Source organism: Anolis carolinensis, chromosome 4 (assembly GCF_035594765.1).
Source record: "Anolis carolinensis isolate JA03-04 chromosome 4, rAnoCar3.1.pri, whole genome shotgun sequence".
In the NCBI taxonomy this organism is placed as follows: domain Eukaryota; kingdom Metazoa; phylum Chordata; class Lepidosauria; order Squamata; family Dactyloidae; genus Anolis; species Anolis carolinensis.
The window spans coordinates 3,484,177-3,510,518 of NC_085844.1; the positions used below are offsets into that span (position 1 = coordinate 3,484,177).

Here is a 26,342-nt window from a genome sequence, read left to right on the forward strand (position 1 = left end):
ACGACTGGACTTAATGTCTGGGGAAAACATTTACCCTTGACCTTAACTCCCACCAATTCCTCAATACTTTATTTCCCAGACCACCAGACTGGGCACAGCTAGTGGTTTATTATAAGTCTTATCTATCTTAATCTATAAGTATGGAGGTGGGGTAGTTAGAGTGGTGCAAAACTGCATTAATTCCTTGGTGTGGAATGATGCACTGCAGCGCATTAGTTGAGAAACAGCTTGAGTCACAACCAGGACCGAATGACCCCAAACATATGCTTCCTTTGTCTCCTTTTCTGGGCCTGTTGAAAACTGCATTTTGTAGGTCATATCACTTTAGGGAAGTGAGTGTGTTGTTCTTTAAAATTATTTTTAGCCATTGTTTTCTCATGTCTGGCGCATGTTACCTATGGAGGGAAGCACATATGACAGGATACTGTTTTGCAAGAGGCAAGTTACTTTTCCAAAGTAAATCATTGGGTGCATCTACGTTGCAGAATTAATGTTGTTTGGCACCACTTTAACTGCCTTGACTCAAGGTTATGGGATTGTGGGAGTTGTAGTTTTACAAGGTCTCTGCCAAAGAGCCCCACCAAACTACAACTCCCAGGATCCCATAAAGTGGCGTCAAAGTGTGTTAATCCTATAATGTAGATGCATCTATGTAGTCACCAGCCACTTCGCTATTTTTCTCTCTTCTCATTATATCTCTATCTATCTATCTATCTATCTATCTATCTATCTATCTATCTATCTATCTATCTATCTATAAAAGAGTGATGGCATCAGGGCACCGGACAAAACAACAAAACTACAGGTCCCCCAACCTCGAAATTTGACAACACAACCCATCATCCACGCCTCTAGGTTGATACAACAAAAAGAAAAGAAAAATAAAGTCCTAATTAGAGGGAGAGGAATAATTGTTTTTATCCAATTGCTGCCAGTTAGAAGGCTAAGCTCCGCCCACTTGGTCTCCTAGCAACCTACTCAGCCCAGGGGACAGGCACAAGAGTTTGGAGAGACCCCTAAGGGCCATCCAGCCCAACCCTTTCTACTGTACAGCAGGACACAATCCAAGCATTCACAACACATGGACAACATATAAATACTATATAATACTACACAAGGACATAGACCCCCTCTATCACAGTACACAAACAACCAAATGCATACTAAACATAAAGACAACCATACAACAGACATTCAATACCACCGCTACCTCAACCATTTCTCATCAACACCACCAGACTATGCCACAGCAATGCATGGCCGGGCACAGCTAGTCTATATATAAATGTGTTCAACACCACACTTGAGGAAGATAACAGACTTCAACTACTACTGTAAGTATAAAGCAGGCATGATGTCACACTAAATACCACCACTTCTTCAACAATTTTTAACCAACACCAGACTACGCCACAGCAACATGTGGCCGGGCACAGCTAGTCTATATATATAAATGTAATGTACGTTTGTAGGACTGAGTAAACAACAAAACCACTGAACCAAATCACACCAAATTTGACCACAAAAGACGTAGTCATCCAATCTATGTCTTTCAAACAAAAAAAACCTGGAAAATAAAGTCCAAATTAGAAAACGAGGAAGAGCCATTTTCAACCCTGGTTGCTGGTCAGACGGGTAGGCCCTGCCCCCTTTAGGCCCAGCCCACTTTGTCTCTTAGCAACCCTCTCAGCCACAATGGTGCCGGGGTACAGCCAGGGTTCGGGCTTTTGAGGCTGCAAGGCTATTCACTGCTATTCCACCTGGTCAACAAAGCATTCCCATAAGCCACAGCAACGTGTGGCCGGGCACAGCTATATTGTAATGAAGTACGAATTTTGGTTTACAGATGTTATGTTTAATTGTGTATTTATGTTTTAAAAGGGTAAGTGTTACAGTTGTTGTATCTCGGCACTCAGATGCTGGTTGCCATGGGGAAGTGGGCAGAGCCAACTGCCTTGTAGTTGAAGAAGTGCAGATTTTAAAAAATAAAGTCAGTCTGTGCTCTGATGAGGCACAGGGAAGATTGATTCCAGGTTGATGGGATCAAGGAGACTCAATTGTTCATTTTGAGTCGGTTTTAAATAAGTTTGGTGACTTATTTAGTGTAGTCTGTGTCCTGGTAAGGCACAGAGAATTTGTGATAGTATATCACAGGAGTGACTGTGGTTTGAAGTCACTGGATAGTCCAAGTTTCAAACTTTGGGAACTAATCCCAGCTGGACTCACAGAGATCCATTGAAGTAACAATTTAAAAGTAGCAGAGGAAGAAGTTTTAACTACTTTAAGTAAAAGAAGTGACACTTTAGAGCAGGGGTCCCCAAACTAAGGCCCGGGGGCCGGATGCGGCCCTCCAAGGTCATTGACCTGGCCCCTGTCCTAAACTTTAGACTTAGGGTTGACCTAATTCTATCTGGTCTTGGAGGTCTTTTTGCTTACCTATGGTCTTATGAGATCATCTGGATGGTCCTTGAAGGTCCCTTTGCTTAGCTACGGCCTTATGAGACCATCTAGATGGCTTTTGGAGGTCACTTTCCTTACCTATGGTCCTATGAGACCATCTAGATGGCCTTTGAGTGTCCCTTTCCTTACCTATGGTTTTATGAGATTGTCTAGATGGCCTTTGGGGACCCCTTTCCTTACCTATGTGCTTATGAAACCATCTAGATGGTCTTTGGAGGTAATTTTGTTTACCTATGGTCTTATGAGATCATCTAGACCAGGGGTCCCTAAACTAAGGACCATGAGCCGGATGCGGCCCTCCAAGGTCATTGACCTGGCCTCTGTCCTAAACTTTAGACTTAGGGTTGACCTAAGTCTGAAATAACTTGAAGGCACACAACTACAACAATCTTAATTTTGGACTATTTCATCATAGTCTGGCCCCCTAACAGTCTTCGGGACTGTGAATCGGCCCTCCACTTAAAAAGTTTGAGGACCCCTGCTTTAGAGAGTTGATTCATCTCATTCTAGTATTGTAACTGTTAATAAGAATACCTATAAGTGAGAAACAACATTGTAACCACTAAGCTCTGTGCCTGAATAAACTTGTTATTGTTCTTCTAATATCTAGGCCTCTGTCGCATATATTCTAACCCAAGTTATGCTACCCTTTAAAGTAAAAGGTCTCCTCCCTGAGTCTTTCCACATTGGTGTCAGTCGTTAATAACTCTTTACATATATGTGTGTGTGTGTGTGTGTGTGTATTTGAATGCATCAAAGCTCCCTTTCATCCCTCTTCTTGGAACAAACGGATCAAACAATGCAAAAGGAGAGGCATAAAATGCCAACGCCTTTGATCCTTAAAGGATAGAAATGCCTTTGATGCTTTAAAGGGATGGAAAATTATAATAATCAGGACCCACAAATCCTGACCCAGGTCTAAGCGCATAAATCCATTGATGTTTCATAGACACCTTATGCAGACAGCTTGGATTCAGGCACAATATTTGCAATAAAATGAAACATTGTTTTTAAGGTTGTGAGCCCCATTAAACCATAGGCCAGTGGTTCTCAACCTTCCTAATAATAATAATAATAATAATAATAATAATAATAATAATAATAATAATGCAGTAGAGTCTCACTTATCCAAGCTAAACGGGCCGGCAGAACGTTGGATAAGTGAATATGTTGGATAATAAGGAGAGATTAAGGGAAAGCCTATTAAACATCAAATTAGGTTATGATTTTATAAATTAAGCACCAAAACAACAAATTTGACAGAAAAAGTAGTTCAATGCATAGTAATGCTATGTAGTAATTACTGTATTTACGAATTTAGCACCAAAATATCACGATGTATTGAAAACATTGACTACAAAAATGTGTTGGATAACCCAGAACGTTGGATAAGCGAATGTTGGATAAGTGAGACTCTACTGTAGTTCAATACACAGTAATGCTACGTAGTAATTACTGTATTTACGAATTTAGCACCAAAATATCACGATGTATTGAAAACATTGTCTACAAAAATGCGTTGGATAAGAGAGTCTTGGATAAGTGAGACTCTACTGTAATAATAATAATAATAATAATAATAATAATAATAATAATAATACTTTGCTTTAACTATGGTATTTTTAATTTCGTTTTAACATTTATATGTTACAGCTTTTAAACTTCATTGTTTTTAAGGTTGTGAACCTCATTCACCCATAGGGCAAAGCAGGGTACAACTAAATATTGAACAACAACAACTTGTTTGAAAGTGTATATTTAATTCTGTTTGCATATATTATGTTTTGTCGGTTTTTTAATTGCATGTTTTGTAAGGTTGTGGGTTACTTTGGGCCTTGGCGTGGGGAACGTTGGGCCTGGGCTGTGGCGCAGGCGGGAGAGCAAGCCAGCTGCAATTATCTGCAATGAATCACTCTGACCAGGAGGTCATGAGTTCGAGGCCCACTCGGAGCCTATGTTTGTTTGTCTTTGTTCTATGTTAAAAGGCATTGAATGTTTGCCTAGATGTGTAATGTGATCCGCCCTGAGTCCCCTTCGGGGTGAGAAAGAAGGGCGGAATATAAATGCTGTAAATAAATAAATAAATAAATAAATAAACAACAACAACCACAATCACAGCATTTCCTTCTCTCTTTTCCAGTGCATTTCAGCCTCGGACGTCTTTGCTCTGGCGGGGAAGAATCCTCCCTCGAGCCAGGCCAACCTCACATCCGCGGAGATGGTGCCCTTTTCGGCCGCGTTGCTCTTCTACTTTGCAGATCCGGAGTCCGCTTGCAAAGCCACGGCCGATGCCCTTTGGGTCGACCGCGTCCGGGATTTCCAAACCGAGTTTTCCGAGGGCAATGCCACCCGGTCGAAGGCCGAGGAGCTGATGGCATCCGTCCAGCAGAATATCAAAAACAGCGGGAAAGAAAAGGAGGTAAGAAATGATACTGGCCCATGTGTATCCTTGATTCTGTTGTACCTCTTGGCTGGTCCACCTTGCTCTCACACACTCCACCACAGCAGGCTTGGTTTAAATAGTTTATTGCTAAAAGATAGCAAAGACTGGATAAAAAGCAGTAAATAAAGCAATGATCCAAGTATAAAGGCAGTCAATAAAAACAATAATCCAAATGCAAGGCAGTCAGTAAATGGCGATACTCCAATGCAAAGGCAGTCTGCCGAATATAGTTCAAAGTTTCTAATATAACAAATAAATCCTGAAAAAAAGGCAGCATGAGCTTCAAAACACCATCCAAAATACAAGATCCAGGCATGAACAAAAGCAAGAATACTTTTCCAAGAGCACAGGCAAGACAGGAACTCTGTTTCCAAAACCAACATTGCTTCTTCTTTCCCTGTTTCTCCCTTATTTAACCATGCGTACAGGCTGAGAAAGCATTCCTTTGTCCTTGAGTTCCCACACGTTTACCAGCTATCCTAAGAGAACGCCTGGGACAATGAATCTTTAAACTTAACCTTGCATCCCTATCTAAGGAAGACTCCTCTGACTTGCTGCCCGAGACACCTGGGACTTGTTGATGTTCTAAAATCTGTTGATGTTCTGAATCCTATGAGCATGGTCAAATAAGTCTTCTTGGAATTTCCATGCTCTGATTACAAGCTCTGTTATTATTTGCATGCCAGACTGTACCTTCCAAATTTATTTATTTCACTTAGTATTTTTAATTCCAAAGTTTGAGGTCAAATTTCTAACAGCAATCCAAATCACAGAAGCGTCAAATTTGAAAATTCAAAGATATCCAGAGTATATGCATTCTTAAATTTTCACGTTTTGGATAGAGTATATTTGTATATTTTTAAGTTGTGTTGAAATGCTTTCAGTTGTGAGCTGCTTTGAGTTTTTGTATGGAGAGAGAAAGCAGGATAAAAATAAACATAATAAACATAATAATAAGCATAATAATGAACATCAATAATAATAATAATAATAATAATAATAATAATAATAATAATAATAATAATAATAGAGGAGGCTAGGTAATATGATCAGGGGGCAGAGGACTCTTACAAGTAAAGCAAGCAGTCAAAGAAGAAGAACATGCCCTGGCAGAATATGTAAAGCAAAGTGAAGAACTTGCCTTGATTGAAGTCAAAAATCAGAAACTCCTCAAAGCACAGCAGACAAAGAATCAGTACAAGAAAACCGCACTACAAACTAGAGCTGACAGCTGGCACAACAAAACATTGCATGGAAAGTTCCTTGACAACATTGAAGGAAAAGCTGAGAAGGAGAAGACCTGGCTCTGGCTCACGAATGGGACCCTGAAGAAGGAGACAGAAGGCCTGATCCTTGCAGCCCAGGAGCAAGACATCAGGACAAAGGCAATCAAGGCCAAGATCGAAAAATCAGCTGATGACCCAAAATGCAGACTGTGCAAGGAAGCTGACAAAACCCTTGATCATATCCTCAGCTGCTGTAAGAAAATCGCACAGACAGACTACGAACAGAGGCACAACTATGTGGCCCAAATGATTCATTGGAACTTATGCCTCAAGTACCACCTGCCAGCAGCAAAGAACTGGTGGGATCACAAACCTGCAAAAGTCTTGGAAAATGAGCACGCAAAGATACTATGGGACTTCCGAATCCAGACTGACAAAGTTCTGGAACACAACACACCAGACATCACAGTTGTGGAAAAGAAAAAGGTTTGGATCATTGATGTTGCTATCCCAGGTGACAGTCGTATAGATGAAAAACAACAGGAAAAACTCAGCCGCTCTCAGGACCTCAAGACTGAACTGCAAAGACTCTGGCAGAAACCAGTACAGGTGGTCCCGGTGGTGATCGGCACACTGGGTGCCGTGCCAAAAGATCTCAGCCACTGGCATTTGGAAACAATAGACATTGACAAAATTACAATCTGCCAACTGCAAAAGGCCACTCTACTGGGATCTGCAGCATCATCCGAAAATACATCACACAGTCCTAGACACTTGGGAAGTGTTCGACTTGTGGTTTTGTGATACGAAATCCAGCATATTTATCTTGTTTGCTGTGTCATAATAATAATAATAATAATAATAATAATAATAATAATAATAATAATACATCACACAGTCCTAGACACTTGGGAAGTGTTCGACTTGTGGTTTTGTGATACGAAATCCAGCATATTTATCTTGTTTGCTGTGTCATAATAATAATAATAATAATAATAATAATAATAATAATAATACATCACACAGTCCTAGACACTTGGGAAGTGTTCGACTTGTGATTTTGTGATACGAAATCCAGCATATTTATCTTGTTTGCTGTGTCATAATAATAATAATAATAATAATAATAATAATAATAATAATAATAATAATACATCACACAGTCCTAGACACTTGGGAAGTGTTCGACTTGTGATTTTGTGATACGAAATCCAGCATATTTATCTTGTTTGCTGTGTCATAATAATAATAATAATAATAATAATAATAATAATAATAATAATAATAATAATAATACATCACACAGTCCTAGACACTTGGGAAGTGTTCGACTTGTGATTTTGTGATACGAAATCCAGCATATTTATCTTGTTTGCTGTGTCATAATAATAATAATAATAATAATAATAATAATAATAATAATAATAATAATAATACATCACACAGTCCTAGACACTTGGGAAGTGTTCGACTTGTGATTTTGTGATACGAAATCCAGCATATTTATCTTGTTTGCTGTGTCATAATAAAATAATAATAATAATAATAGAGGAGGAGGTTAGGGAATATGATTTTCCAACAGGCACTTCAAATATATGCATTTTTAACACAGTTCTACTGCAATGGCTGCATCCCATGGAATATTGGGATTTCTAGTTTCCTGAAGCTATAAAAGCTCCCTAGATAAGAATCCTGACTCTCTCTATTACCCCAAACTACAAATCCCAGCGTTTCACAGGAATCCATCATTGCAATATTTGCATAGATATTTACAAGCTCAGGAAATTGTGGATTATATAGAAAGTAACAAGTCTTAAAGACGGGAGCTAAGCAGGGCCAGCCATGGTAAGGACTTGGATGGGAGACTGCCATGAATCCGGGTCAGAGGTGGCTCTGAATGAACCGAATCATGCGCTTTCCTCCATAGACCACACATGAGCTGTCATGTGTATGCTAAGAAAGCATTGCACAAAAAAGGGGGAAATTCCACCACGCACCATTGATGCTTTCATTGCAGCAACGTGGTGCCATATTTCCGTACAACGCTCTTACGCAAACCGGACTTCCCCTAATTTCCGAACTCCCTAGAAATGAACATGTTTTTTGGAAACGACGTGGCCCTTTCTAGTAAGACAGCGAAAGAAAGTAGGACTCTTTCAACTTTGAAGAACTTTCAACTACACTGCAACTTTGCCGGTGTGTCTACACTGCAGAATTAATGCAGTTCGGCCTCATATTAACTGGCATGGCACGATGCCATGGGTTCCTGGGATTTGTAGTTTTGCAAGCTTCCTCTGCCAAAGAGTGCTGGTTCCTCATCAAACTACAACTCCTAGGATTGCATAGCATCGAGTCATGTCTACACTGCCCTATAAGGCAATTTGGAACTGCATTAGATTATGCAACAAACTTTGGAAAATATATTTTGTTCCTGGTTTGAAAGTGATTGTGCAGTCCTTGCTTCGTTTTTGTAGCTGCCACAAAATATTGAATCGGTTGAAAATCTATGGAAAACAGTAACAAAACGTGCTGCGAGGAAAAGTTTGCGCAGTTTGATAAACTTTTCTTGTTTAAAAATAAATTTTTTTTGATGTTTTCTCACAGGATAAAGGTTAAAAAAATAAGGTTAAAAGGTTAAAAAAAATCGTCCATTCTCCGCATGTGGATCCAATTCCCATGCATCTTCCTAATTAATTATATATATAGATTAATTAATAATTAATCTACATATATATATATATATATATATATATATATATATACACACAGTAGAGTCTCACTTATCCAACATAAACGGGCCGGCAGAACGTTGGATAAGCGAATATGTTGGATAATAAGGAGAGATTAAGAAAAAGCCTATTAAACATCAAAATAGGTTATGATTTTACAAATTAAGCACCAAAACATCATGTTTAACAACAAATTTGACAGAAAAAGTAGTTCAATAGACAGTAATGCTATGTTGTAATTACTGTATTTACGAATTTAGCACCAAAATATCACGATGTATTGAAAACATTGACTACAAAAATGCGTTGGATAATCCAGAACGTTGGATAAGTGAGACTCTACTGTATATATATATATAAATGTAATGTGCATTTTTTCCCATGGAGTAAACAACAAAACCACTGAACCAAATCACACCAAATTTGGCCACAAAAGACATAGTCATCCAATCTTTCATTTTAAAAAAACCCAGTTCCCATGCATCTTCCTAATTAATTATATATATAGATTAATTAATAATTAATCTAAATATATAAAAATGTAATGTGCATTTTTTTCCCATGGAGTAAACAACAAAACCACTGAACCAAATCACACCAAATTTGGCCACAAAAGACATAGTCATCCTATCTTTCATTTTTTTTAAAAAAACCAGAAAAAGAAAGTCCAAATTACAAAAGATGAGGAAGAGCCGTTCTCCCCCTGGCTCCATCAGCATGAGGAAGAATGAGGAAGCACTCCATCAAGGACTCGGTGTCACAAGTGGACGGAGAAGTGGCAGCTCCCCCCTGTGGCCGGAATTGAGCATACCCTCATGAAGCCGGAAGCTGGGAAATGTTAAATTGCCTCTGTGTCTGTCTATATATTTCATATGTCTAATGGCATTGAATGTTTGCCATGTATATGTTCATTGTGATCTGAGTCCTGGGCGGAATATAAATACTGTATATACTCGAGTATAAGCCTAGTTTTTCAGCTCTTTTTTAAGACTGAAAAAGCCCCCCTCGGCTTATACTCGGGTGAGGGTCCTGGTTGGCTTATATTTGGGTCAGCTTATACTCAAGAATATAGGGTACATTTATTATTTTTCTCTATTATTATTGGTATTATTACATTTATTATTATTCTCTATTATTGTTGCTACTATTACATTTATTTTACTCTATTTTTTATTATTAATACATTTATTATTTCACTCTGATCTTATTATTATTATTATTATTATTATTATTTTACTCCATTTATTATTACATGTATTATTTTCCTGTATTTATTATTATTATTATTATTACATATATTATTTTACTCTATTATTATTAAAAGGATACATAAGGACATTTACATTGAAGAAGATGAGAATAATGGTTGATCAAAGTTTCTGATCTTATTATTATTATTATTATTATTGCCTTTATTATTTTACTCCATTTATTATTACATGTATTATTTTCCTGTATTTATTATTATTATTATTATTACATATATTATTTTACTCTATTATTATTAAAAGGATACATAAGGACATTTACATTGAAGAAGATGAGAATAATGGTTTGATCAGAGTTTCTGATCTTATTATTATTATTATTATTATTATTGCCTTTATTATTTTACTCCATTTATTATTACATGTATTATTTTCCTGTATTTATTATTATTATTATTATTACATATATTATTTTACTCTATTATTATTAAAAGGATACATAAGCACATTTACATTGAAGAAGATGAGAATAATGGTTTGATCAGAGTTTCTGATCTTATTATTATTATTGCATTTATTATTTTACTCTATTTATTATTACATGTATTATTTTCGTGTATTTATTATTATTATTATTATTACATATATTATTTTACTCTATTATTATTAAAAGGATACATAAGCACATTTACATTGAAGAAGATGAGAATAATCGTTTGATCAAAGTTTCTGATCTTATTATTATTATTATTATTGCATTTATTATTTTACTCTATTTATTATTACATGTATTATTTTCCTGTATTTATTATTATTAGTATTATTATTATTGTTTCATTTATTATTTTACTCTATTTATTATTACATGTATTATTTTCCTGTATTTATTATTATTATTATTATTATTATTATTATTATTATTATTATTACATCTATTATTTTACTCTATTATTATTTAAAGGCTCCATAAGTACATTTACATTGAAGAAGATGGGAATAATGATTTGATCAGAGTTGGACAGTCTTATCTTAAATTTGAGCTTTATGTAAATATTCAAAAACATTTAACCTACTGATGCCTCAATTAATGTAATTTTATTGGTATCTATTTTTAATTCTGAAATTTACCACCCTCGGCTTATACTGGAGTCAATGTTTTCCCAGTTTTTTTGTGGTAAAATTAGGTGCCTCGGCTTATATTCGGGTCAGCTTATACTTGAGTTTATACAGTACTTGAAATAAATTAATTAATGTAAACCCAGATAGTGCAGCTCAAACTTCAATATATGGATCTGCACCAGGCATGGGCAACCTTTGGTCCTCCGGGTGTTTTGGACTTCAACTCCCACAATTCCTAACAGCCTACCGGCTGTTAGGAATTGTGGGAGTTGAAGTCCAAAACACCCGGAGGACCAAAGGTTGCCCATGCCTGGTCTATACTGACCATATAATCCAGTTCCAAACAGAATTAATAGTGTTTGGATGTCTGCTTTTCTCTCCTTCCCAGCTTTGCGCCGGAGTGGACCAGATCCTTGAGAACAGCCTGAAGATCTCCAGCCACGTGACGTCAGACCCATCAAGGCGTGTTCTGGTGACCATGGCCTTCCATGCGCTGGAGGGGGGCTGCTTCCATGCGCTTCCTCCCGAGAACTACTTTGTGGAATACATCTTCCAGCGCTACAGCAATGGGACACACAACCTCACACTGGCAGGTAAGTCCTGGGTTTGGAGAGGGTATTGGCCAAGATCTGGAGAACATGGAGTGAGAACCATGTCTGGTTTTGGTTTGCCACAGGTCTGACGGAACTCATGAAGGAGCTGCAGGTCGGCTCGGTGGCTGCAAATGCACGTCATGACCATGATGGACACAGCCATGATGGCCATGATCATGATGGACACAACCATGATGGCCATGATCATGACGGACATAGTCATGATGGTCACGATCATGACGGACACAGCCATGATGGCCACAACCATGATGACCATGGACATGATGGCCACAATCATGGTGACCATGACCACGAAGGCCATGATCACGGTGACCACCATAACCATACACATGAAGGAGATGTACATGATCATTCAGAAGGACATGCTCATGGAGATCATGGGGACCATCATCATGGCAATGAAACGGACCACCACCACCATGATGAAGAAACAGGACACCATGCAAACACAACAGAAAGTCCTATTGTCCGTCGGAGGAGAAGTCTACCTGCCACTGGAGACCATCAAGTCTGGGACACGGTAAGCAATATGAGTTGGCATTTATGATCGCAGTAATGAATCTGTTACTGATTTGTGTTCATTATCACTAGATATCCATAAACACAGCAATACTATAGGACAAGGATCAAGGTCCTCTACCCTTTAGATTGCACTGATTCATAATCACTACATATCCATAAACATGGCAACACTGTAGGGCTGGGGTCCCCAGAATTGGGCCGGATGAGGTCCTCCAAGGTCCTTTAGACTTAGGGTCTCCATCAGTCTGTAACGACTTGAAAGCACACAATAACAACAACAATCCTCATCAACTTGACTCTCTTATCGGCCAAAAGTAGGACCACACTTGTTCTTTCATGTATTATTTTGCACTACCAATAAGTCTGCATAGGAATATGTTTTTTTCAAACTATAGTTCGTCCCCGCAAAAGTTGGAGGGAACATGATCCATCCCTTGGCTTAAAAAGTTTGAGGATCCCTGTTTGTAGGGAATCTCTATGGACTGCAAAGACCTGCTAATACCATTTCATGAAGCAGCGGCAGCTGCTGCAAGCAACGGGGATCTGTTCTCCCATCGATCGGGATGCAGCAGAAGTAGGTTTCCACTCCAAACTCTTCTGAAGACCGTTCCTCCTCAAACTAGAAGTCACACTCCAAACCCTACTGAAGACAATTCCTCCTCAAACTAAAGATCACAGGAAGAATGTCGCACTCCAAGACAGGAATGTCGTACTCCAAGACCTCTGTACTTAACCACCACACTGCAGCCCAAATTAAATCAGAAAAGCAGTTCATTGAAGATTATATAAAAAGCAGTTCAGCCAAAATAGTGAAAACGTGAAAGTCTAAATGTATGAAATAGTCCACAAGATTCAAGGCACAAGAGTAGTTTCAAAAACCCAAAACAATAGGGCATCTGATACAGGAATACAAAAGAACCAGGGCACACAAGGCAGCATAACAATCCAATACAAAAATCCAGGAACAATCCTTCAAATTTAGTAGCATGAGACATGAATGATGAAGACATGGAACTAGAATTCCCTTAGCAGGCTTGACCAGGACATGGCAAGAGATGTTGTCTCAATAACCAGTGTTGACCAGACTGCTGGAAAAACTCTCTGGTTTCTCTAATATAGACATGAAATCATGCTGCCTTCCCTGACTACCTGATAATGGCTCTTTCTCTAACAAGCACTGTGACCTTTGCCGAGTCTGGGGTTGTTGTATGTTTTTCAGGCTGTATGGCCATGTTCCAGAAGTATTCTCTCGAGACGTTTCTCTCCTCTCTGGTACCTCACAACCTCTGAGTGTCATAGACAGAACGCCAGCAAGTGAAACAAAACTCAGTTTATTGAGGTTACAGATCTAAAATACGCCCGTAAGAAACAAAGAACAGGGCAAACACTTGACTTCAGTGTGTTAAATAACAAAAAGCAGCTCAGTTTGAGCTTAAACAGTTCAAAGGGAAAAACCGGGTTAAACAGGAGAATAATCCGGATTAAATCAAAGAGCTTACTTCAGCTTGGCAAACAATGCAAACAAAAGAGGAACAACAGGAGTTGGAATGTAAACAAAAGACTGGCGGCAGATTCCTCTCTGCTACTCAGGAACAGCAGGGGAGTAAACCAGGCTTGTTTACTCCTTCCTGCAGCGAACGAAAGCGTGGTCGTAGTCAAGCTTCAGGTTTAGGGCAACGGCAGTCAGCAGGGTCCCAATCCGGTCCAGAAGATCAATAGCCAAGCGTAGTCGTCAAGGAGTCCAAAGGTCACACCGATAGCCAGCAGAAGGGTTAATCCGGAATCATAGTCAGTCAGTCCAGCGTCAATCCAGTGAAAGTAGGTATTGCCCGTCAAAAAGATGACGGAGGTCCAAGCTATCAAGATTAAACACAAGTTGCACAGAGAAAAACCCCGCACAGTTCCTCCCGCCGTCAATGCCCAGTGTCCTTGGTAAACTTACGTATCCAGTAATGAATCACACCCGTCTTCAGGAAATTCCCCAACAAGAGCCCAAGCGTCCGTCCAGATTACCTTGCCCAACGCAATTAGACATTGGTCCCAAACCCCATTTTATCACAGTTCAAGCTCATCATCGCTGTCAGCTGCCATCCCAATTCCAGACGCCCCAACATCATTATCCTCATCAGAGCTTAAGCACCTTCGACTACGCCCCACAGCATCCCCAGCTGTGGATCCCGCTCCATCCCTCCAGCCAGTCCATGGGTCTGATCCTGCAACCCGCCAATCACCTCCCACGCTTTCATTGCCTGTTTCCCCAACACCCAAATCCTCCCTCACACGAGTCCATTCCATGTCGTCCTCCTCCGAGCTGGCCATCTCTTCCTCCAAACCCTCAGAAAAACCCTCAAATGAGTCCTCATCTGTCGGCTCTGCAAACAAATCCCGGAGCCGTTTCCTTTCACGCTCCTCGAGAGTGTCTGACTCTCGAGGAGTCTTACGACCCCTTCTTTCATTACCGGAGCCCGAAGGCTCAACCATAACACTGAGGATGCCTGCTATAGATGTGTGCGAAACGTCAGGAAAGAATACTTCTGGAACATGGACATACAGCCCAGAAAACACACAACAATCCTGTGATCCCGGCTGTGAAAGCCTTCGACAACACTTTGCCGAGTCTGTTGAGCAGCCCGGAGTTTACGAAGACTAAGTCTCCTATCTATCAGCTCATTATCCTCTCCACTTTGGATTTCATCCTCTGAACTGATTTCAGCCTCTGACCTTGCTTCCCTAGAGAAAGACTTCTCGGCAGCATCTGGAATGTGGGTTTCACTAGCTGCTGAGTCACAGACTGCTCAGTTTCAGGACTTAAAATCTCATGCTGGCTCGCAGGCCCAGAAATCCCATGATCCACTTCCTTATTGACATTAGGAGCAGACACAATCATGGGCTGAACTACAACAAAGAAGTCAACACAAACATCCATTTGCAGCATCTCAATCGTCAGAACAGATCTCTGTCGCTCACAGCAGCTGCTGCAAAATAAGCCAGGATGCATCTACAGCAATGATGGGCAACCTTTTGCACTTGGTGTGTCAAAATTCACCAAAAAACCTAGTATGACTTGGGTGGTGTGTCACTTCGAGAAAAAAACCATACTTTCACAATAGATATAGTTTAAATAACAAAAATACATAATTGTAATATATAACTGTATTTAATAAATTAAAAACTATTTACTACCCTTATTTCCATGTACAACAATCTATGGTACCTCTTGCAGTTTCCACGCGGATTTCTCTCTATTGTAGTTTCAATGTCGTCATGAATAATGAATAATATAATAATAATATAATAATATACTATATATATATATATATATATATATATATATATATATATATATATAGGGTAATGAAATTTCGGCCTAGGACAAAACAACAAAACTACACATCCCAGAAACACTAAACTTGGCAGCACAACCCCTCATCCATGCCTCTACGTTCATACAACAAAAAGAAAAGAAAAATAAAGCCCTAATTAGAGGGAGAGGAATAATTGTTTTTATCCAATTGCTGCCAGTTAGAAGGCTAAGTTCCGCCCACTTGTTCTCCTAGAAACCCACTCAGCCCAGGGGACAGGCAGAGTTAGGCCTCACTTAGGCCTCTTCCACACTACCTATAAAATACAGCCACCCCAAGTCCCTCTGGGGAGATGGTGGCAGGGTACAAAAATAAAATTATTATTATTATTATATTATTTTAACTGGATTATATGGCAGCGTTGTGATGACTCATGGGCCATGTAGTCCCGTTCCTGGTACTATTGAGGCAGATGAAGAGGAAAACTTGGGTTTCCCACCGTTTCAGCCAGAAGTGGAGCCCTTGCACCTGCAAGATGTTTGCCCACCAGAAGTCAGCCAAACAAGCCTTGAGCAGAAATCTCCCCCATTTTCTCGCCGGGATTATTATAATCAAGATAGAAGCGCTCGGGAGGCGACTCGCAGGAGCGCCAGGATAGCTGCCAGACAATTAGCTGATTAAGTCTGTTTCCCTTGGGAAACTTTAAGGAGTCCTGCATCTGGACACAGTATGGGTTTCGTTTCTTGTTCCCCAGGGAAAGTGTTCCTTGGCGGGAAAACAAGATCCTATATAGGTGTTTGGCCGCAAAGAAATCCTTGCGGAGTCAATTCGTCAGCTTCGGGAGTGATTTCGTGTGTAGACTACGCAACTCCAGTTCCATGTTTCCAGGACCTTGTTCTCGTCCCAGCCTTGCCTTGCTCCCCGGACCTCGCCACGGAATTCGCCACGGACCCTATTCTTGTTCCTTGCTTTTGTTGTCTTGAATCAAGCCTTGTTTGCCAAGAATCTAGTTTGCTTCCAGCCTTGTTTGTCAAGTTCCATGGACTAAAGGACCTTGTCATTTCCCCTCACTTTGCTTGTCAAAGTGTGTGTTTCGGTTAATGGATTACAACTTTGGACCTTAATATCTCATATTGGACATTGTTTCCTTGGACTATATTTGACCTTTTCTGGAAGGTCTACTTCTGAACTATATTCTTCACTTGTTTTTACTGACTTTATATATTCCTTTAATAAAGATATTAGATAGATTCTGGCCTCTGAGCATGGCTATTGGTGCTCTGCAGCCTGGGTCCTGACAAGCGTAGACTCAAGGCCCTTCCACACAGCTATATAACCCATTTATAATGGACTTAATGTCAGGAGAAAACCTTTACCCTTTACCTTAACTACCACCAATACCTCAATACTTTATTTCCCAGACCACCAGACTTCACCACAGCAACGCGTGGTCGGGCACAGCTAGTATATATATATTAATGTAATGTGCATAATTCGCATGGAGTAAACAACAAAACCACTGGACCAAATCACACCAAATTTGGCCACAAAAGGCATTAGTCATCCAATTAATCTGCATGCGGCAGCGTGTCAGCAAAAATGGCTAGGCGTGTCAGTGCTGACACGCGTGTCATAGGTTGGCCATCACTGATCTACAGCCTGATTCCCCTTTAACTGCACTGGCTCAATGTTATGGACTCCAGGCAGAGAAGGTTTTTGTAATTTAATACACGTTCCCCATGTTTTTATGATAGAACCAGTTAGGAAATGATATTTATAACCCAGGAACAAAAATTATGTTCCACAGCGTAATAGGTTTGATGTTACTGCAAAGCCCAAGGATGGCTATGCAATAGTTATGGGGTCTTGTTGCATTTCTCATGTGGATGTGCTGCATTCCAGGTCTGCCTCAGCCCGGACGATCTGCTGGATATCTATGGGATCGATGCCAGCGCAGGGCTCTCCCGCCCCGAATTGGCCCGCCTGAGCCCGGCCTTGGTGCAGATGAGGCTCAGCCAGGCCTGCTCCGTCTCCAAAAATGCTGCTCTCGACGGCCGGCTCACCACTGCCGAGAGTAAGAGACATTTAAGATACCTTCATGCATCTCCATGGGGCCATTCAATCCTCTAAGGGTGCATCTACACTGCAGTTGGACACCACATTATTATTATTATTATTATTATTATTATTATTATTATTATTATTATTATTATTTCCTGCTTTTTCTCTCCACAAAGAGACACAAATATGTAGATAGATCGATATATGGAGAGACAGATAGATATGTAGGTAAATCGAGAGATATATAAATAGATATGTGGATAGATAGGCAGGTAGATCGATACATATGTATGTAGATAGATAGATAGATAGATAGTAGACATGTCCAAAAAATCGTTTTGAATCGTATATCGGAATTATTTCGGATTGTTCTCGCTTTTTGAGACGCATTCCGAGACATTGTCTCACAGCACAACCAGCAATGGAATTCGAACCATTGTTGGACCATTCTCTAATTGTCTCTTAATGTTTCGTTAATTTTTCCTCCCCCCCCCCCCCCCCAAATTTTTTAAAATATATTTTTAAAAATATTTTTAAAATTATTTTGTTTCTGCAACCTACCTTGAATGGGAGATTATTTGCAAATTTGATGAGGATAGCTCAAGAAATGAGGGCGGGAGAGCCTGTAAAAGTCCCCCCCCCCCTCCTCGGGTTCCTTTTTTTTTTTTGGCAATTGCGCATGCACGTCCGCCATTTTAGAAACATTTAGAATCATTACGAATTTTCGGAAATATCCGAAATTTTTGGGTGAAAAAAATCGGAAATATTTTCTATATCAAAGCGCCAGTGCCCCCTACTTTAGAAACGAGAATTGAAACACTTTTTCCATCGATCGGACATGCCTAATAGATAGATATGTAGTTAGATATGTAGATTGATTTAGATATACCAAAAGGTCCCAGGTTCAAATCCTGGGAGCGAAATGAGCGCCTGCTGTTAGCCCCAGCTCCTGCCAACCTAGCAGTTCAAAAACATGCCAATGTGAGTAGATCAATAGGTACCGCTCCAGCGGGAAGGTAGCAGCGCTCCATGCAGTCATGCCAGTGGCCACATGACCTTGGAGGTGTCTACAGACAACGCCAGCTCTTCGGCTTAGAAACGGAGATGAGCACCAACCCCCTGGACTTAACGTCAGGGGAAAACCTTTACCTTTTTATAGATATAGATATAGATAGATAGATAGGTATATACATATATTGATTGATTGATTGATTGATTGATTGATATGTAGGTAGATATGTAGAGAGATAGATAAATATGTAAATAGATGGATAGGTATGTATGTAGGTAGGTAGGTAGATATGTAGATAGATAGATAAATAGATGTAGTTAGATAGATATGTAGTCAGATAGATAGATAAGTAGATAGATTGATAGATATGTAGTTAGATATGTTAATAGATTGATATATATGTAGTTATATAGAAAGATAGATAAATATGTAAATAGATGGATAGGTATGTAGATAGGTAGGTAGGTAGATATGTAGATAGATAGATAAATAGATGTAGTTAGATAGATATGTAGTCAGATAGATAGATAAGTAGATAGATTGATAGATATGTAGTTAGATAAGTTAATAGATTGATATATATGTAGTTATATAGAAAGATAGATAAATATGTAAATAGATGGATAGGTATGTATGTAGGTAGGTAGGTAGATATGTAGATAGATAGATAAATAGATGTAGTTAGATAGAAATGTAGTCAGATAGATAGATAAGTAGATAGATTGATATATATGTAGTTAGATATGTCGAGAGAAAGATAAATAAGGAAATAGATGAATAGGTATGTATGTAGGTAGGTAGGTAGATATGTAGATAGATAGATAAATAGATGTAGTTAGATAGATATGTAGTCAGATAGATAGATAAGTAGATAGATTGATAGATATGTTGTTAGATATGTAGAAAGATAGATAAATAAATATGTAAATAGATGGATAGGTATGTATGTAGGTAGGTAGGTAGATAGGTAGATAGATAGATAAATAGATGTAGTTAGATAGATATGTAGTCAGATAGATAGATAAGTAGATAGATTGATAGATATGTAGTTAGATATGTTAATAGATTGATATATATGTAGTTAGATATGTCGAGAGAAAGATAAATATGTAAATAGATGGATAGGTATGTATGTAGGTAGGTAGGTAGATAGGTAGATAGATAGATAAATAGATGTAGTTAGATAGATATGTAGTCAGATAGATAGATAAGTAGATAGATTGATAGATATGTAGTTAGATATGTAGAAAGATAGATAAATATGTAAATAGATGGATAGGTATGTATGTAGGTAGGTAGGTAGATAGGTAGATAGATAGATAAATAGATGTAGTTAGATAGATATGTAGTCAGATAGATAGATAAGTAGATAGATTGATAGATATGTAGTTAGATATGTAGAAAGATAGATAAATATGTAAATAGATGGATAGGTATGTAGATAGGTAGCTAGGTAGATATGTAGATAGATAGATAGATAGATAGATAGATAGATAGATAGATAGATAGATAGATAGATAGATAAGTACATAGACTGATAGATATGTAGAGAGATAGATAAATACATTATTTAAATAAATTATATATAAATTATATAAATTATAAATAAATTATTCCAGGTGAAAAGGTCTGTCCAAAGCAGAAGGGAGAGGGACTAGGACTTCTTTTGACCTTGATGTTCTCCCCAGCGGCGCATTGACCCCCTTTCTTCCCCGCAGAGTACATCTACGGCTCCTTGGCCACCCTGGTGATCTGCCTGTGCGCGCTCTTCGGCATCGTGGTCCTCCTCTGCACCGCCTGCATCAGCGCCTACCAATACGTCATCCAGTTCTTCGTCAGCCTGGCCGTGGGGTCACTGACCGGAGACGCCATGCTGCACCTCATCCCGACGGTCAGTGCGCATCGGGTCCAGGGCCGCGATTTGCTTTCTGAATGGCCACGGTCCAATGCTATGGGAATCCTGGGAGTTGTAGTTTCACAAGGTGTTAGGGATTCCTCTTCTTCAGAAGAAGAAGGGGAGAGGAAAGTGTTCATGAGTCAGAGGAGCAGTTGGAATCTGAGGAGGAGATTTTGCAAGTACCCACATTTCAGGAGAGGCGAAAGGAAACAGCAGAGACATCGTTCAACTAGAATAGCTGCCAGAAATGCCGCTGAGTAATTGGGAACTGCCCTAGCAGCTGGGAGGGGACTTGGGGCTACAAAGCAGAAGCAGGTGCAGCCAGCTCTTGCTGGTAACAAACTGACTCTAATGCCTAAGCCTTCACTCCTCTTGTGCCTGCTTCGAGTCTGCATCTGGGAAACTGCTCCTAAGGATTTATTGCTGTTTCTTTGAAGTAAGACTGCTACTTGATTTGGGAATTTATCAGAGACTTAAGAACTGTGTTTGCCCTAAGACTTCCTTGCTTCCTTTTGCATTACTCCACTGAGTGTGCTGTTCTTTATGTTTTGATGAAGTAAAGCAGTTTTCATTTACTTACCACATTGTTTCAAGGCTGTTCTTGAAAGACAAAACAGGACACAACAACAAAGAGTGCTGAAGTTGAATCCAAACATTTACCCAGTGCCTTTGTGCTACTGCATCCTTGCTTGTTTTGGTTGCTTTGTGATTCCAACCACGGCGTGTCTCTCCTGCTGCAGTTCCTGGGCTTGCACTCCCACTCCCATGGAGAAGGTGAGGACCACCATGACCACCACGGAGCGCAAGGCCACGATGCGCTCTGGAAGCTGCTGGCCGTCCTGGGGGGGCTTTACCTCTTTTTCCTCCTGGAGAAGCTCTTTTCCCTTTTCGGGCACGACGACTGCCAGGTGAGTTTGGTGGGACTTTTCGGCCTCGGTTGGAACTGACTTCCGAGTCAGTGGGGCAGAGAATCCATTTCTTATTTTCCTCCAAACCTTAAAGCATTTCATTGCTTTGCCTAAATTCGGACTAAATCCCAGGACTCACTGACCACGAAGTTCAATGGGGCAGGGAATCCACAAATAAATCAATAATAATAATAATAATAATAATAAATATAATAATAATAATAAAATGATAATAATAATAATAATAATAATAATAATAATATGTTGTTGTTGTTGTTTCAGTTAAAAGAGACTCAAAGCAGCAAGCTTTCCTCCAAACCTTGAAGGATCTGATAACTTTCAATCAGTTCAGCCTTTTGGCTAGGAAAATCAGCACTAGTGTTCACAGATACAGAAAAAGCATTTGATAGTGTTGTGCATTTGTATGGAATTGCTGTTCGTTTTGTGTAGTTTCATTCGTGTCATCTCATTTTCGTATTCATGACCCACTAACGAAAATGGGCTGCCTTTACAACACAAATTTTCATCTTGCTAACGAAAAACACAATTTTTTTTGTGCCATTGGGGCAGAAAACAAAAGCCAGCACCATGACTGTGCTTGCGGCTTTCCTTTTTGTGTCGTCTTATCGTTTTGTACGAAACTGTCGCCTGTCATTTTGTGTTGATGAACGGTCGACACAAAACGACAGCACGAAGGAAACGAAGGAAAAATTTTCGCGCCCATCTCTGGCATTTGATCATTTGAACTGGGAGTCTCTTATTTGCTGCTCTAGAAAAAACTGGACTTTGGAACTAACATAATAAAATGGATTAGAGGAGTTTACAAAATACAATCCTCCTAAATTTGAGTGAATTGAGAATTGTCTAAAGAATGTAAAATTACAACGGGCACATGACAAAGATGCCCATTATCCCTGTTGTTATTAATCTGGATGTTTGAAATGTCATTAAGGAAGATAAGAGAGGAGGGGAAAAATCAAGAATGAGAGTGTTTACAGATGACCAAATGCTTATAATAGAAGTGTTGTGACTCAGCCACAGGCTAGCCAGAGTCAGGATGAAGAAGGGGATTTTGGGTTTCAGATACAAGAGCCAGTAGAGTCAGAAGTTGATGGCATGGAAATGCAGGCTGAATCAGAGGCTGGAGAATTGCAGTTTGAGCAGAAGACCCCAGAAACTATAGATAACAGACAGGCTGACATTCCCATGGGAAATAATGAGCGAGAGATCTCTCAAGTCCCGGTTAATGAGCGAGAGAGCTCAGTCCCGTCTCAGGTGCAAGATAACGATAGTACAAGCATTGATTTATCTAGGGAGGACCGTCTGTCTTGGAGGGGTTCTCAGGTCCGAAGGAGTGAGAGACTGGCGGGAAAGAAAGAGGCCAGTTCTGGGAAAAGAAATGCCTTTCTTGGTTGCTTTTAAAAGTGTCCTTTGCAGATAGCTCTTTGTCAAAGCAAATCCTCACTTCATCTGTGTGGATGTTCTCGTCTCATGCTTAGGAAGACCGTTCCTGGATCTTTGTACCTTTGGCCCTTGTTTTTAGGATCTGCTGACTACTGCCTTGCCTTCTGGATTATTAGTTTTGCTATGGTTTATGGAATAATGGATGTTCATGACTTATGAATTAGAATCATAGAATCATAGAATCATAGAATAGTAGAGTTGGAAGAGACCACATGGGCCATCTAGTCCAACCCCCTGCTAAGAAGCAGGAAATCGCATTCAAAGCACCCCCGACAGATGGCCATCCAGCCTCTGCTTAAAAGCCTCCAAGGAAGGAGCCTCCACCACGGCCCCAGGGAGAGAGTTCCACTGTCGAACAGCCCTTCTCACAGGGAGGAAGTTCTTCCTGATGTTCAGGTGGAATCTCCTTTCCTGTAGTTTGAAGCCATTGTTCCGTGTCCTAGTCTCCAGGGCAGCAGAAAACAAGCTCCCTCCCTCCTCCCTAGGACTTTCCTTCACGTATTTGTAATAATAATAATAATAACTTTATTTTTATACCCCGCCTCTATCTCCCCGAAGGGGACTCAGGGCGGCTTACATGGGGCCAAGCCCGAATAAAAACAGTAGCAGTATAAAACACAGCAATAGACAACAACTTGCACAATAAAAAAAATAAAAAAATAAAATAAAACATTAGCCAATAAAAAACAAGAACTAATAAAAACATGGATTAAAAATGAGAGATTGTAAAAGTAGACTGGGTAAGGTGCACCATATAAATATTGTAGACACGAGGTGACTGATAAAGTGCTGCAAATTCTGGAAGCGCAAATTGGGATGGGAATAGACCCTGTGTCTATATCGAGTTGACAAAGGTAAAAGGTGCAAACCGGTACAAGAATGGTCACAGATACAGGTTGCTTCTGGATGAGCAATCTTTATCTAAAGGCTTGAGTAAAGAGCCAGGTTTTCAAGCTCTTTCTGAATGCTACCAGGGTGGGGGCTTGCCTGATTTCCCTGGGGAGCGAGTTCCAGAGCCGGGGGCCACCACGGAGAAGGCCCTCTCTCATCCCCACCAACCGTGCTTGTGACGGAGGTGGGAGCGAGAGGAGGGCCTCCCCCGACGAACAAAGAGATCGTGCAGGTTCGTAGGGGGAGAGGCGATCACTAAGGTAGGAGGGTCCCAAACCGTTCAGGGCTTTGTAGGTGATCACGTGCACCTTGAATTGGGTCCGGAAGGTGAACGGCAGCCAGTGGAGCTCCTTAAGCAGGAGGGTTGACCGCTCCCTATAATTAGCTCCAGTTAGAAGCAAGGCTGCCGAACGTTGAACTAGTTGGAGTTTCCGGGCCGTCTTCAAGGGCAGCCCCACGTAGAGTGCATTGCAATAGTCCAGTCTAGAGGTAACTAAGGCATGGACCACCGTGGCCAGATCAGACTTCACGAGGTAAGGTCGCAGTTGGCGCACAAGTTTTAATTGTGCAAAGGCCCTCCCGGCCACGGCCGACACCTGAGCCTCAAGTGTCAGTGCTGAGTCCAGGAGGACCCCCAAACTGCGGACCTGCGCCTTCAGGGGGAGTGCGACCCCGTCAAGCACAGGTGGCCACCCAATACCCCGATCGGACATACGACTGACCTGGAGGACCTCTGTCTTGTCGGGATTAAGCTTCAGCTTATTCGCCCTCATCCAGCCCATCACAGCTGCCAAGCACTGGTTCAGTATCTGGGGGGCTTCCTTGGAGTTCGGTGGAAAGGAGTAGTAGAGTTGAGTGTCATCTGCGTAGAGATGGCACCGAACTCCAAAACTCCGGATGACCTCTCCCAGCGGTTTCATGTAGATGTTAAAAAGCATGGGGGACAGAATGGAACCTTGCGGGACCCCACAGGTCAAAGGCCAGGGGTCCGAGCAGGTGTCCCCCAGCTTCACCAACTGGGAACGGCCCTCCAGGAAGGACTGAAGCCACGACAGAGCCATGCCCCCAAGGCCCATCCCGGAGAGCCGTCCCAGAAGGATACCATGGTCGATGGTATCGAAAGCTGCTGAGATGTCCAAGAGAACCAGCAGGGTCACACTCCCCCTGTCCAGCTCCCTGCGGAGGTCATCCACCAAGGCGACCAAAGCCGTCTCAGTACTGTGACCAGGTCTAAAGCCAGACTGCGATGGGTCCAGAAAATCGGTGTCATCCAGGAAACCCTGGAGCTGCGAGGCAACCACCCGCTCCAGGACCTTGCCCAAGAAAGGGAGGTTCGAGATTGGTCTGTAGTTGTTTAGAATGGCCGAATCAAGGGAGGCCTTCTTCAATATAGGCCTCACTATGGCCTGTTTGAGGACAGATGGAAATTTGCCTTGATCCAAAGAGGCATTAATTACCATCACAAACCACTCTACCAACCCTCCTCTGGCCGATTTAATTAGCCACGAGGGGCAAGGGTCTGCAGAGCAAGTGGTCGCTCTCACCGCCCCAAGGATCCTGTCCACGTCATCCGGGGGAACAAGCTGAAACGAATCCCACAAGTTCGAACAGACAGGTGCCTCAGTTACCTCCTTTGGCATTGCAACAAAACTACATGGCTATCATGTCTCCTCTCAGCCTTCTCTTCTGCAGGCTAAACATGCCCAGCTCTTTAAGCCGCTCCTCATAGGGCTTGTTCTCCAGACCCTTAATCATTTTAGTCGCCCTCCTCTGGACGCTTTCCAGCTTGTCGACATCTCCTTTCAACTGTGGTGCCCAAAATTGGACACAGTGTGATTCCAGGTGTGGTCTGACCAAGGCAGAATAGAATAAGGGGGAGCATGACTTCTCTGGATCTAGACGCTATTCCCCTCTTGATGCAGGCCAGAATCCCATTGGCTTTTTTAGCAGCCGCATCACATTCCTGGCTCATGTTCCCCTTCCTCCCCACGAGGACTCCAAGGTCTTTTTCGCACACACTGCTGTCAAGCCAGGCATCGTCCCCCATTCTGTATCTTTGATTTCCATTTTTTCTGCCGAAATGAAGTCTCTTGCATTTGTCCCTGTTGAACTTCATTGTGTTAGTTTCGGCCCATCTCTCTCGTCTGTCAAGATCGTTTTGAATTCTGCTCCTGTCTTCTGGAGTGTTAGCTATCCCTCCCAGTTTGGTGTCGTCTGCAAACTTGATGATCGTGCCTTCTAACCCTTCGTCTAAGTCGTTAATAAAGATGTTGAACAGAACCGGGCCCAGGACGGAGCCCTGCGGCACTCCACTTGTCACTTCTTTCCATGATGAAGACGACGCATTGGTGAGAATCACCCTTTGGGTTCGTTCGCTTAGCCAATTACAGATCCACCTAACCGTAGTTTTGTCTAGCCCACATTTTACTAGTTTGTTTGCCAGAAGGTCGTGGGGGACTTTGTCGAAGGCCTTCCTGAAATCCAGG

General features: G+C 40.9%; 1 protein-coding gene across 1 annotated transcript in view; it reads left to right on the forward strand.

The window, feature by feature from the left end:
- slc39a4 (solute carrier family 39 member 4) overlaps positions 1 to 26,342 on the forward strand; it is a 72,205-nt gene that overhangs the window by 30,059 nt on the left and 15,804 nt on the right. The window contains exons 2-7 of the mRNA XM_062979887.1: positions 4,601 to 4,879; positions 11,574 to 11,778; positions 11,862 to 12,319; positions 17,526 to 17,697; positions 20,415 to 20,587; positions 21,334 to 21,501. Of these exons, the coding sequence (XP_062835957.1) occupies positions 4,601 to 4,879; positions 11,574 to 11,778; positions 11,862 to 12,319; positions 17,526 to 17,697; positions 20,415 to 20,587; positions 21,334 to 21,501 (1,455 nt within the window). The remainder of the gene's footprint in view (positions 1 to 4,600; positions 4,880 to 11,573; positions 11,779 to 11,861; positions 12,320 to 17,525; positions 17,698 to 20,414; positions 20,588 to 21,333; positions 21,502 to 26,342) is intronic.